Here is a 13139-nt window from a genome sequence, read left to right as displayed (position 1 = left end):
TGAAATTAATAAGACAATGGGACTTCGATTCTTTCTTGTCTATCGGATTCTGTTGAGAATCAGGGACAACCATCCGACCTTGCCTTGGTTTCTGCATCTGATCGATCGAATTTACCTGAAGACAGTGGGCTAGTGATAGNGTGGGAGCTGGCCATGCCCAAAGTCGTTACCTTAACCGCAAGGAGGGGGATGCGGCTAGTGACTGGTTATTGTTTTTCTTTTATTATTATTTTAAGAAGTAATAGAATCATTTTAACGTAGCGTAATCGAGAGGGGCTGCTAATTTAGGGATGAGTCTCCTTTGATTGAGAGTGAATGCGGTGAATTGAGGTAAGCAACGTGGGCCACGTGTATTAAATCTCCATGTATCTTTTTGCAACCGTATGAGGTCCACGTAATAAATTAATCATAAATAATTGATTCATTAAAAATACATCTACCAATTTCTTATTTATAAAAAAACAAAACACTAAATTATTCAAATTTCCACCCTAAACTTTTACCTTCCCAAAACTTTTACCTTCCCAAAACTTTCATAAGTATTATAATATTAACTTTAAACATAAAATATGTTCTAAAATTTGTAAATAAAAAATATTATAGCATGCTTTTTAAAACATATATATGGTACAAATTTGATAATATTTTAAACAAAAACATTAATATAGCTACAAATTTATTTATTTATTATTAAAAATATAATATTATAGAATATTCCCATCCTTTAAAAACATAATATCATTAAATATTAAATTATTAGAACATTATTTTTATTTTATTTTAAAAATTACTCAACAAAATAAACTATATAGTCCAGAGATTGAATTGGATGGGGAAAGCAATTGCATTCTCTCCATCTCTCCTCCATTCCTCACCTCCCACTCCCAATCCTGAACCAGCCATACTTCTTCCGCCACGTGTCCCTCAACTATCCAAACTGCCAACAAATCCCCACCTTGTTATTCTTCCATCCCTCTTTCATTCACATACATCACAGCTTCCTCATCAACATCTCCACACTCCCTTCCCTTCTCTTCTCTTCTGATATGCAAACTCAAAAAACATATACATTCAACAAAAACGTCAAATATCCGAATCAATAACTCTAAGGACGTCAACTCGAGTATAATTCAACTGGTTGAAGCATATACGTTCAACAAAGAGGCCAAAATGTTCGAGTCAATAGCTCTTTCTTACCATATAAGTGAGCTTCACTAAATTTTTAACCTATTAAAAACGCATCAAAGTAAGAAAACTCGACCCAATTCACAAAAGCCATCTATGTCCCTCTCTTTACACAACAAGCACACAAGCACAGACGCTCGGGTTTCTTTCGTTCCGAACAGATAATTTGTGGCTCTTTTAAATCGCCCTTCGGTTTCATCGATTCTCAGCCTCCTATTTCACTCATGTTCCAAATCTAGCCTTGAAAACATATAAATGAAAGGAGGAAAACAAGCCAAAGCCAAAGCCAAAGCCAAAACCCACCCCTCATTTCATTTCTCCTCCATACACTACAAGATAAGGGGAAAAAAAATCTCCCCCACCAACAAAAGAGACCATCTTCCTCTTCTTCTTCTTCTTCTTCTTCTTCTTCACTCCCTCAACAACTGAGAGAGAAAGAAGAGGAAAAAAGAATGGCAGTTTGTACAGTGTACACCACCCAATCCCTAAACTCAACCTTCACATCCTCAACCACAAAATCCCATTTGGGCTTCCACCAAAAGCACCACCACCACCACCACCAACAACAACTGGTTCTCTTCAGCAGCAATGGGAAGAAATGGTGGAGCAGTAAAAGGGACGATCAGAGCAGCGTGGCCAACCGCTACGTGATCACCTGCTCGGCGGGTGGGCAACAGACAGTGGTGATTGGTCTAGCAGCAGATTCAGGGTGTGGGAAAAGCACTTTCATGAGGAGGCTAACAAGCGTGTTTGGAGGGGCAGCAGAGCCACCAAAGGGCGGCAACCCAGACTCAAACACACTCATCAGTGACACCACCACCGTGATATGTTTAGATGACTATCACTCACTGGACAGAACAGGAAGAAAAGAAAAGGGAGTCACAGCACTTGACCCAAGAGCCAACGATTTTGATCTTATGTATGAACAAGTTAAGGCCCTTAAAAATGGCGTGGCTGTTGATAAGCCTATTTACAATCATGTCACTGGCCTTCTCGACCCTCCTGAGCTCATTAAACCGCCTAAAATCCTTGTCATTGAGGGCTTACACCCCATGTAAGTTCTTTAATCTCTATTTTTTTCTAATATTTTGAGATGATTTTAGGTAGAAGAATTGAGCAATATACAAAAAAGAACAGAAAAAAAAAAAAACATAAGAATAACAGAGGATTTCGTTTTTTCTTCATTAAATAGGTATGATTCAAGAGTAAGAGACCTGTTGGACTTCAGTATCTACTTGGACATCAGCAATGAAGTTAAATTTGCATGGAAAATTCAGGTTCCTCTCAAGAACTATCTTCCTTTTGTAGTTTTTGAGCTGTTTAAGAGTAATTTTAAAGAACCCCCTGCCCCCATTTACAGAGGGACATGGCTGAGAGAGGGCACAGTCTAGAGAGCATCAAAGCGAGTATCGAAGCTCGAAAACCCGACTTCGATGCCTATATTGGTAAGATTTGAAGGAATTTAGAAGGTGTTTTTGATGTCCAAGAACAAGAAGAAGGGGGTTAGTATCTGATGTGTGTGATATACATGAATTTGCAGACCCACAGAAGCAATATGCAGATGCAGTGATTGAAGTGCTACCAACAAAGCTAATTCCAGATGATAATGAAGGAAAAGTGTTGAGAGTAAGGCTGATAATGAAGGAAGGGGTGGAGTTTTTTGATCCAGTTTATTTGTTCGATGAAGGCTCTACCATTTCTTGGATTCCTTGTGGAAGAAAGCTCACTTGTTCTTACCCTGGCATCAAATTCTCCTATGGCCCTGAAATTTACTATGGCAATGAGGTAATATCTACCACTAATTCTCCTTAAAATTCACTACAACTAACTCGAAAGTTGGGTTTTGGTGATGTTTTCGTCTCTTGTTTATCATTTTTCATGACTAATTCGGGTTAAAATTCACTAAAACTCACTCATAAATTAGGTTTTGGTGATGTTTTCGTCATTTTTAAAGATTTTTTCGTTGAATTTTGGCGATGTTTTCGTTTCTTATTCATCATATTCATGTTTTTTTTTTAGTGTTTTTATGATTTATTTAAAGTAAACTATTTATGAAACCCTTTCTAAAATTATAATCAAATTTTAAAATATGAAAATAATCAAAAGTATTTATGTTTTGTTTTTTAAATTTATTTATTGAATGAAACCAATATTTATAATTTTTCATTAGTACCTAAAATTTTAAAATATTAAGTTAAATAATAATAATAATATTATTATCTAATTTTATTAAGTATATAAATATGTTTCTTTTTTTGTTTACATTTTATTTTACCTACGTTTATTAAATCAAACTAAGTTTTGCATTTTTTTTTAAATAGTTTTTATTTTTGTAATATGGTTTGAATTCAAATATTTTTTTTAAAAAGAAATATAGAAATACGAAAGAGAAGAAGAAGAGAACTCACAGTCGAATACTTTGGCGGTGCACACAAGGTGTTTGATGAAATGTCTGAATGACGATTTGCAGGTATCCGTACTGGAAATGGACGGGCAATTCGACAGACTCGACGAGCTGATCTATGTCGAAAGCCATCTGAGCAATCTGTCGACAAATTTCTACGGCGAAGTGACTCAACAGATGCTGAAGCACGCGGACTTCCCCGGAAGCAACAATGGCACAGGCTTCTTCCAAACCATAGTCGGATTGAAGATCAGAGATCTGTTCGAGCAGATTTCTGCCAGCAAGGCCAAGGCGCCGGTCGAGGCCGCAAAAGCTTGAAGTTACTGTGGTGAGTGTTTTTCTCAGTCGCCGCGCCGGCCGATGTCTGGATTTAGCCTTTTCAATTCAAGCGTTGTGTTGTATTGTTGTAGTCTGAGCTTTATAGGCTGTTTTACAATGAATTATTGTTCTGAAATTCCTGATCGGTGGAGATTTGTAATGTAAAAAACAAACAAACAAAAGAATCGAAAGCGGAAATGATATGCAAAATTCGAAGTTTCTGCAGAGATTGGCTTTGGTAACTACCAATTTTGATTTGTTGTTCCTGTTCTCCCCAATCATAACTAGATATAATATTTGAATAATGTATTATTTATAAAATATATCTTAATATTCTTTTATTTATGATTTGATTGATAATTATATTTTATTTTATTATTAATATTTAATTAATTTATATTTTTTTATGAGTATTAGTGGCTAGTTCGTATCTTTTTAAAGCTTATGAATATTAACAATAATACGTTAAACTTTCATAAATATTTTAAATAAAATTTGTATACTCGATTTTTAATTAGCATTTTTATAATAACCCTAAACCCTAAAAAAAAAATTAAATTATATAAAATATTTTTAACTTTAAATTTCAATTTTATAATACTTTTCAAGAGTATTTTATTAATGAAAACCCTATTAAAACAGTAATTAAAAAAAAACACAAAATTTAATTATGATATTTAGAAAAAATTTGTCTATAAATTTGTATTTGATGTTTCACGAAAATTATTATCAGAATTTCATATAAATAAAGTATTTTTAATAATTAATTAAATTTTGGTTTAATTTTAATTCCTATACCTTAATTTTATATATTTTTAGTTTATTTTATAATAAATCTTAATAATTATTATCAAATAAATAATTATATAAACTTACTAGATATGATCGTAAATGCGAGTGATTTTATACATGAAACTCCTGAAACTATATCCAGCTGGATTTCAATTTTTTTTTTTTTTTTCTAATTTCTTTGAAATAAGGAAGATGTTGAAGAAAAAAATAATAATAAATAACTTGAAAATCAGCAGTCCTTCCCTGTACAAACTACAAAGTCCATGCTTTCCTGATTTTCCTTTTACCAAACTGCTTACAAGTGACGGTGAGCAAGAGAGTGGCTTTATATCAGCCAGCGATGGCAATCAGGCTTTGCCTAACTAATGGAAGTGAGCAAAGCACAGAGCCAAATATTCCATTCAAGGCATAGGCTATGGCACAGAACGGGAGAGCCTCGGGTTCCTTGGCCGATAATGCTGCGGTTCCGAGCCCGTGTGCACTGAAACACAAACAAATGGTAACGATGAAGCTCAATGACTTCTAGTTTCTATTGACAAAATCAAAGATTACTAGAAGAAAGCTATAACAAAAGGGCAGCCCTCTCTACGAAAGTCGACTCGAAATATTTGATCTTAGGTGCTTCCTCTCTTGATTAACCAGCTTTCGTTGAGGATTGTTGGGAGGGAGTCTCACATTGGCTAATTTAGAGGGATGATCATGGGTTTATAAGTAAGGAATACATCTCCATTGGTATGAGGGGAAGCCTAATTGGTATGAGGGGAAGCTAAAGCAAAGCCATGAGAGCTTATACTCAAAGTGGATAATATCATACCATTGTGTAGAGTTGTGATTTCTAACCGCTCTTTCATTAAGGAGGGGCGAACACAGGCTAAATTACCCATACTATAATAGCATGTCATATAATATATGACATGGATTTTACTTCCTATGTATGAATGAAACCAACTTGCTAATATGGATTCATTGTGCCATAGTTCATACCTCGAAGCAGTTGCAATTCCCCGAGCGATAGGATCACGAAACTTCAGATTATCAAGGGCTGCTTGGACAAAATTTGCCCCGACCAGACCGGTTACAACGACGACAGCAGCCGTGACAGATGAATTGGTGCCTACAACGAGTAAGGAACTAAGTTAACAGACAGTAATGCTATAAACTGAGCCTGTCAGATATCATACCGATAAAACAGCTTCAGATAACAATTTGCTACTATTTTTTTGTAAATCACAATTGGTGCCTAAGATTACGAGATTACTGTAATTGTATGGTTGTTGTACCTTCAAAAAATGTCACAATGCTGAGTGCCAAGGCGACAGTTATACATCTTGGTAGGATTGAAACAGTCAAGTTTGGCTCTAGTCCAATGAAACGTCCAATAAGAGCAGTTGAGTACAAGGAGAATATAGTTGAGATAATAACAGAGGTAAAGATCTCGGCCGCATGCCTTTTAACGAGCTGCAAAATACAAGAGAGATTTCAAACAGCATAGCTAAATTGGCTAAGGTATATATCCTCGATCAAGAGAACATAGGTTCGAATTCCGACCTCCATGTTCTTGATTTCAAAAAATGATTATAATAGAAATGAATGCTCAAACGCGAAAATAAAAATTGATCCTAGCTCGGGACTCAAAAGATCATTCCGGGATAAGACTTAAACGATCATTAAGCCATACGCAAAGTTTGATTCTATACTTAATCGAAGAGTTTTAGGCTTTATAAGAACCAAAACATATCAAGCACAAAAACGAAATCATATGATAAATAAGAAAGAAAATTACCTTTCTCTGTTTGAACATCGAGAAAGCGAAGGAAAGGATAACAGATCCCAAAAATCCCATTAGAATATCACCAGCTCCAGGGTTAGATGATGCTTTTGTCAAATATGAAGCTGAAATTTTATAGAGGATTGCCAGTCATACAAACAGAAATTTTAGTAAGATGTGAAAGATAAAAGCTAGGTACACGGGAATAAGGACTATATGAGTTTTTCAAGTGTAACGAACCTAGATTTCTGATACCTAAAGTCGTTACTGTGTACATAACATACTCATTTGTGTGAACTGATTGGTGGACCTATACTCGCACATGTGACCCGCATGTAGAACAGTAAATACACATCTAATTATCTGTTTAGGATAGCTGACTAAGAAAATATAGACAGAAAGGATAGGTCTCATTCATGATTGTATGTGTTTGCATCTAACCCCAATAGTAGGATTACTTACCGAGTATTTCTTAAAATACTCCAGTCATGTGCTACTTCTATTTCAGGTAAAGACAAGGCACTCATGTACGGCTAACGACGTCATCGCAAGTCGAGACCATGGCACATGCATAGGATAAGATAATTGTATTTTTTTTTTTAGACTTAAGTTAGAATAAGGTGTTTTTGTCTTTAATGTTTATTTAGAAACTTGTTACGTCGTTTTAAAGACGTTTTTAACACGTAAGTTCATGACAGTGTTTTATGTTGAAGTTTCAAATGATTATTTTCGCACAAATAAGTATTGTTATATACACAGTAGCGACTTTAGACTATCAGAGATCTAGGTTCGTTACATTAACCAACATATTTTAACATCTTTGGATTTGTTGCCAACGAAGGAGAGATCAAAGCGTAAGGAAACATATCTTGGCTGAGACTGTACCTAGAATTGGATCAAGCCCAGAGCGGGAAAAGTATCCAAAAGCCAGTGCTGCAAGATCAGCAGAGACTGCACAACAGATGATTGGGTGGAAAACTGTCTTCACACTGCCTGGTAATCTGGCAATCACATATCAGCAAACTATAAGATGCATATCATTAGTAAAGGGTATTTTATCCTTTTCAGCTTTCTAAAGTTGAGGATAACAGAACTTTACTTAGAACCAACAATGTAGCCCAAGACCGTCGATGCAAGGAGGAACGGAAGGAACGTTCGAGCGCTTGTTCCTAGTGCTGTTGGATAAAATAAAGCACCAACAAAAGATGCCACAAAAATTCCAGTCCAGCTCCAAACTTCAACAAAAGAAAAGGGAGATGGTTTTTGCATAGGCTCAGCATCAGTCATTTCAGTTTTTACAATATTTCTAACAGCTATGGCCATATATCCTGCAACACATAGAGTAGCTAGCCAGCCTACAACTGCAAAGCACCAGTGAATGGAAGAGGGTAAGCCAATAAACTGAAACTCACACAGCCACAGAGGAGGGAGAGGCAAAGTGATACATGATTTTTCTTACTAATCTATTTTTCAACAGTTTTGGAGATATCAAAGACTTTTCTTACTAATTAAGCTCAGATTCTGGAGATATCAACCATTTTCCTTACTAATTAAGCTCAGATTCTGGAGATATTAACAATTTTCCTTACTAATTAAGCTCAGATTCTGGAGATATCAACGATTTTCCTTACTAATTAAGCTCAGAATCTGAAGATATCAACGATTTTTCTTACTAATTAAGCTTAGATTCTGGAGATATCAAAGATTTTTGTTACCAATTAAGCTCACTTGAAGATTCAAACACACGATGAAGGCTAGATGTAACTATGAGAATTAGAAGTAACAAATCCACCCCAAATGATATGTAAGGCTCGTTTAACATTTGGTTGATCAAATTCTCATAGATACCACAGATGATGATAAAATTTATGTACCTATTATGAAGCAAATTTTGATCCCAGATGCCGCAGGGATGTCCTTCACAGACAAAGGCAAAATAACCAACGATGGAACATAGAACAGAGGTAGCCACCTCTGGATAAACAAGAGAGCCGGTTCAAAGAAGTTCATAACGCCAGTAGCAGCCGATGGAACAGTAGAATCAAGAGCCAACAAAACAGTGAAGATACAAAACATCCCAAACAACGCACTGGGGAACTTAATCGCAGCAGCCACAAAAGCCTTTTTCAAGAGCTTATCAGTCGCAAGAATAATTCCAAGAGAAACAGCCAAATGAATTACCGAAAACACCTACAGAGCATAAACGATAAATCATAATCCACAACCCGAAAAAACACAAAAACAAAATCAAAGCTCAAGAATCCAGTTCATCTTCTATTGCTCACACTTTGAGAGAGAGTGGGAGAAGTGGTAGCGCCATCCGAAGCGGACGATTTCAGAAGAAGAAATTCTCTAGAAGAAGGCGAAGTTTCTGGAGACTCCATTGGCAAGAACCTCCGACTGGAACAGGGGACTTTGAAGATGGGTTTGTTAGATTCCTGGGAAGAGCGGGGTTCGTAAATGGCGCGAGAGATACCATTGAAAGCAATGGAAGCTTTTCTGGAACGGAGAGGACGAAAATGGCACCATGGAATGGAGTTGGGTGCGGTGGAGACGGTTGGGTGGAGGAAATTGGAAAGAGACAGCGGCGAAAATGAATGCTGAGGTGTGGCGTGGAAGACCGCCATGGAAATGTACAGAAACTGAGAAGCTGCAGAGAATTTTTTTTGTGGGATCTGTAAGTCGTTGAGTGGTCGTTGATGACTCATACGTGAACGATTGGGTGATCTGTCTTTGGTTCGTTATGATCCGACACGTGTCCTATTTGCTCGGAGTAAATGCCGTTAATTTATAAAATAAGTTTAAAAAATACCTTTTATTTTCTGTTTTATTAAAATATTATCTTTCGCCTTTTGTAATTTTTTTTTTTTTTTTTTTTTTTTAANTTGAAGTAGAAATCTCTTGATCTAATAGAATGAAATTTAGTTACTAGCTTTTTAAAGTTAAATTAAAAGATATAAACTTAAACCAAAATGGAAGAATCTCAAGAAAATTTGCACTATAACTTTGTTATATAGTTTTCATAGATAAAAAGGTTTTTGAAAGTGAGAACTATGAAAAGGTTGTTGAACGTGAGAATTATGAGATGATATATATATTTTTTAATAAAACGTTTTTAGGACACGAGCATATGATAACTTCTTTTGGGTTAAGCTTCTTCCAAGCCGAAGTGGATACCCTCTCTTGTGAAAAGGTACCCTCCTCCTCCAGCCCATCGGAAAAACTCCCTTCTTTACAGGTAACGAAGGAGAGGAAATAGCTCCTTGAAGAGGAGAGGGAGTAAATAACTCGAGATCATTTCGAGGGAACCGACAGGTTCCTTCCTTATCTTGCCCAAAAACTTTTTGGATTCTCATCGGAGAAAGTTTCTATGAATTTATTTACATACTTTAGCCGCGATAAAATATTCGATGCCAACTTTAACAAAATAATCATGTATTTCATTTTTAAGAAAAAGAGATATTTTGGCAATTCCTAAAGCGAGGATGAACCAAGATAATTTTAATTCATTTAATTCAATCAAAATCTTAAAAAACTAAACGATATCACATGCGAAAGATAAACGAAATTTATTGGAAACTCGATCATATAACAAACTCGATCTCCACAAATATCCGACCTAGAATCTCCCCTTTTGATCCTCGACAAATTTATAGGGAAATTTCAAAGGGATAGAAAATTAAATGGAAGGTAGAGACGAGGTCCTAGTGTCGTGGACATCGCTAATTGCAAGCCACATGTAGGACCGTATCCCATGCGAAAGATAAATATTATTGGACACTGTTAGGGGTTAACTCAGGGTACAAGGAGACAATTGAAAGATCACCTCGTTTTTAATCACAATCATCTCTATCATCAAAACTTCAAATAAAGAAGAAATAATTGTTTTCTTAGCTTGTTCTAAGGCACTTAATATAAAATCCAAAAGATGAGCAAGGACTGATATCTCGATGGTGATCTTGAAACTAGCACGAGAGGAGACTTGTACCAATAATTTAACCACAAAAGTTGAGCTTCTTCATTACCTTGGCATAAGCCAATGGGACAGTGGCTGGCTGTCTCAGTCTACGCTTTGCTTTCTTGGACTGCATTGAAAATACAAACAACATGGTTAATTTCAGGAAGCTGAGTTTTGCATTTTGAATTGGCTCAATGAAGTATATTAAAATAGCGATAAAAAAATAAAATGGAATGGAATAAAGGAGTGAAGAGCCATCCGATGCATGTCGGAGGTACATAGCTAAAAAGCTAGTGTATGCAACTCTAGTGTATAGATGAGAAAATAGTCTCATACATACTATAGCGACCCAAGTTCACTGCTAGCAGATATTGTTCTTTTGGTTTTCTCTTTTGGACTTCACTTCAAAATTTTTAAAACGCGTCTGCTAGAGAGAAATCTTCACACCTTTATAAACAATGTTTTGTTTTCCTTTCCAACCGACGTGGGATCTCACATATACATAGTTAAGAACTACTGAAGCATAGAGAGAAGCAAAAAAAGGACTATCTTCTTCTCAATCTCTTTTTCCCCTCGAAGCCTCTCGCCATTGTCATTCTCCAAAAGGCATATTGTGTTCTTACTCCCTCCGCTAGTGATTTTATTGAAGTCTTCAGAATCGCAATCTCCTTCCCCCACCCATCTAACTTAAGCTTTTGCCTCCAACTTATCGCCTCTTTCCCAATTGCCTCCAACTTATCGCCTCTTTCCCAATTACCTGCGCAAACTACGCTTTTAGATAGGCTCGTTCATCTTTAAGAACGTCACTCAAAGAGGCCATATTTACAAGCCCATCCAGAAACCTAATCCTCAATTCTCTTGCTTCTTGATCCTAATATCCCCATGACTTCTAGACTCCAAGATTCAAGGAGGCCTTAAAGGAGCCCAACTTTCCCACAAAATGATGCTAAAGACAACTTGATGGAAGGTTGAGTTAGCCACATTCTCCCATATTGTGTCTCGAATTATTATAGCAATAATAAGTTTTAGGGATAAGGGCTTATTGATGGACACAAGATGCTCAATCATAATGATAACTTTAGGGATAAGACCTTATTGATGGACATACAATGCTCGACGATAACTTCAGGATTAAAATGCAAACAAATAGTTCACAAAAGCATTTACTTTATCTTTTTGAACAAGAAAGATGCCCTAGCATGAGTATTAAGCTTCGTAAAAGACATGGGAGTTGTGAAATGAAAATGAAGAGCAGAAATCGTTGACATCATAACCCCCGGGGGGTAGAAACTCCTCAAAACTATCTCCAAAAGCTATTAAAGATACACATTAAACCCGTGCTACAATTTAAGCATGAAGAACTGAGAACTAAAATTAGCATTAGCATATATTAGATAGTCTAAACTACATAGAACAACAAAAAAACGACCAAAATTCAGTTCTTTTCTAAAAACGAAATCATAAATCTATAAGTAATGCTAAGATCAAAGGCTCAATCATTCTGCTTAAGGGTTACAATTCTAAACAAAAGAAGTGGTTGAAACGCAAATTATTATAAAGACGCGTAAAACATATAAACAAGCATTATACATATCTGCTTAAACCCAGAGGCCAGAGGCAATGTAGTGATAGACATGAGCTAACTTGAAACGAAATTTTCAGAGAATGGCCAATTTACATGGTATAGCTAATCTCTGCCCTCCAAATACTTACATATCTACGCCAAAACAATACTAAACCAAGGAGCATATTTGATAAAACAGAATGACAAACCTTCAAATGAGCATTGTGCCTTTTCCCTTCCTTTCGACGTTTAATGCTCCCATCCTTCCTCACCCAAAACCTAGACTTGTAAGACCTGATCGAAAATCTTAAAGTGTCATTTACTCACAAACTTGCAAGACAATAATGATAAAGAACCAAAATTCATTAATAAAAACCATAATTTTGAAAACTCACGAGTAACATTTTATCTTCGTTTTCTTCAATTTGGAAGTAACTGGCGTCATCGGCTTTCTCCTCTTCTTTCGCTCTCTTGACGAAACATGTCGCACTTGAACAGCCTTAATTATGTAACCGAACATCGTTTAATATCAAATGGTGCAAACAAAGAAATACGGGAATAGAGACTCCAGTGAGTCAATTTTTCCTAAACAATTCCTTTCATCAGCTCAAAATCAAGCGATTCCCCTACCTCCCAAGCATTTCCCGGAAATCCAATATATAGTTACAAGCATCTCAACGAACTAAACAAAATACCAAAGAAAACGAAACTAAACTAAACTTACATAGAGAGGTGAGAGCGAAGATCGAATGCACTGGTAAGCCGCAAGCGAAGAATGAGTCTGTAAAGATGCATTGAGAAGGGACCTGGAACTCAAATTATTCGGAGAGAAATGGAGAGGCTGGTAAAGTGATGGAGCAGAGTGAAAGATCCTGCGGGTGGAAGAAACGCTATGTACAATTTGAGATGGTTTCGCCGCCGCAGATCGAAGCTTCGAACACCACCTGAGCATCGTCGTCGCCGTCGTATGACCAAAAGGAATTGTTAAAGAGAGAGAGAAACCTACGCTAGGCGAAGGTTGGTATTGGCGCCTTTACATTTTCACCAATTTGGGCCTAAGGCCCAGGCCCAAGAAAAACGGGTCGATTTACACTTAAACCCAACTTATAAATTTAAGTTTTAAAATTTTAAGTATTTCGTTATTAATATT

General features: G+C 36.2%; 3 protein-coding genes across 3 annotated transcripts; 1 reads left to right on the top strand and 2 right to left on the bottom strand.

Annotated features, from left to right (window-relative positions):
- The first annotated feature begins 1445 nt into the window (after window positions 1-1445).
- On the top strand, window positions 1446-4134 carry LOC111794355 (phosphoribulokinase, chloroplastic). Its single transcript, XM_023676314.1, has 5 exons — window positions 1446-2239; window positions 2378-2462; window positions 2546-2630; window positions 2726-2970; window positions 3656-4134. Exons 1-5 carry the CDS (start codon window positions 1638-1640, stop codon window positions 3905-3907), a joined length of 1269 nt encoding a protein of 422 aa, XP_023532082.1. The 5' UTR covers window positions 1446-1637; the 3' UTR covers window positions 3908-4134.
- A 655-nt stretch (window positions 4135-4789) lies between these two features.
- LOC111794373 (plastidal glycolate/glycerate translocator 1, chloroplastic) lies at window positions 4790-9157 on the bottom strand. Its single transcript, XM_023676345.1, has 8 exons — window positions 8753-9157; window positions 8342-8657; window positions 7567-7828; window positions 7353-7468; window positions 6483-6592; window positions 5980-6157; window positions 5684-5813; window positions 4790-5180 (listed from the first exon to the last, which is right to left on the bottom strand). Exons 1-8 carry the CDS (start codon window positions 9092-9094, stop codon window positions 5030-5032), a joined length of 1605 nt encoding a protein of 534 aa, XP_023532113.1. The 5' UTR covers window positions 9095-9157; the 3' UTR covers window positions 4790-5029.
- A 989-nt stretch (window positions 9158-10146) lies between these two features.
- LOC111794661 lies at window positions 10147-13015 on the bottom strand. Its single transcript, XM_023676761.1, has 4 exons — window positions 12714-13015; window positions 12385-12488; window positions 12199-12283; window positions 10147-10552 (listed from the first exon to the last, which is right to left on the bottom strand). Exons 1-4 carry the CDS (start codon window positions 12939-12941, stop codon window positions 10463-10465), a joined length of 507 nt encoding a protein of 168 aa, XP_023532529.1. The 5' UTR covers window positions 12942-13015; the 3' UTR covers window positions 10147-10462.
- Window positions 13016-13139: the final 124 nt, after the last annotated feature.

The sequence above is a fragment of the Cucurbita pepo genome, chromosome LG05 (genome assembly GCF_002806865.2).
Source record: "Cucurbita pepo subsp. pepo cultivar mu-cu-16 chromosome LG05, ASM280686v2, whole genome shotgun sequence".
Classification (NCBI taxonomy): Eukaryota; Viridiplantae; Streptophyta; class Magnoliopsida; order Cucurbitales; family Cucurbitaceae; genus Cucurbita; species Cucurbita pepo.
This window is presented reverse-complemented; position numbering and strand designations above follow the sequence as displayed.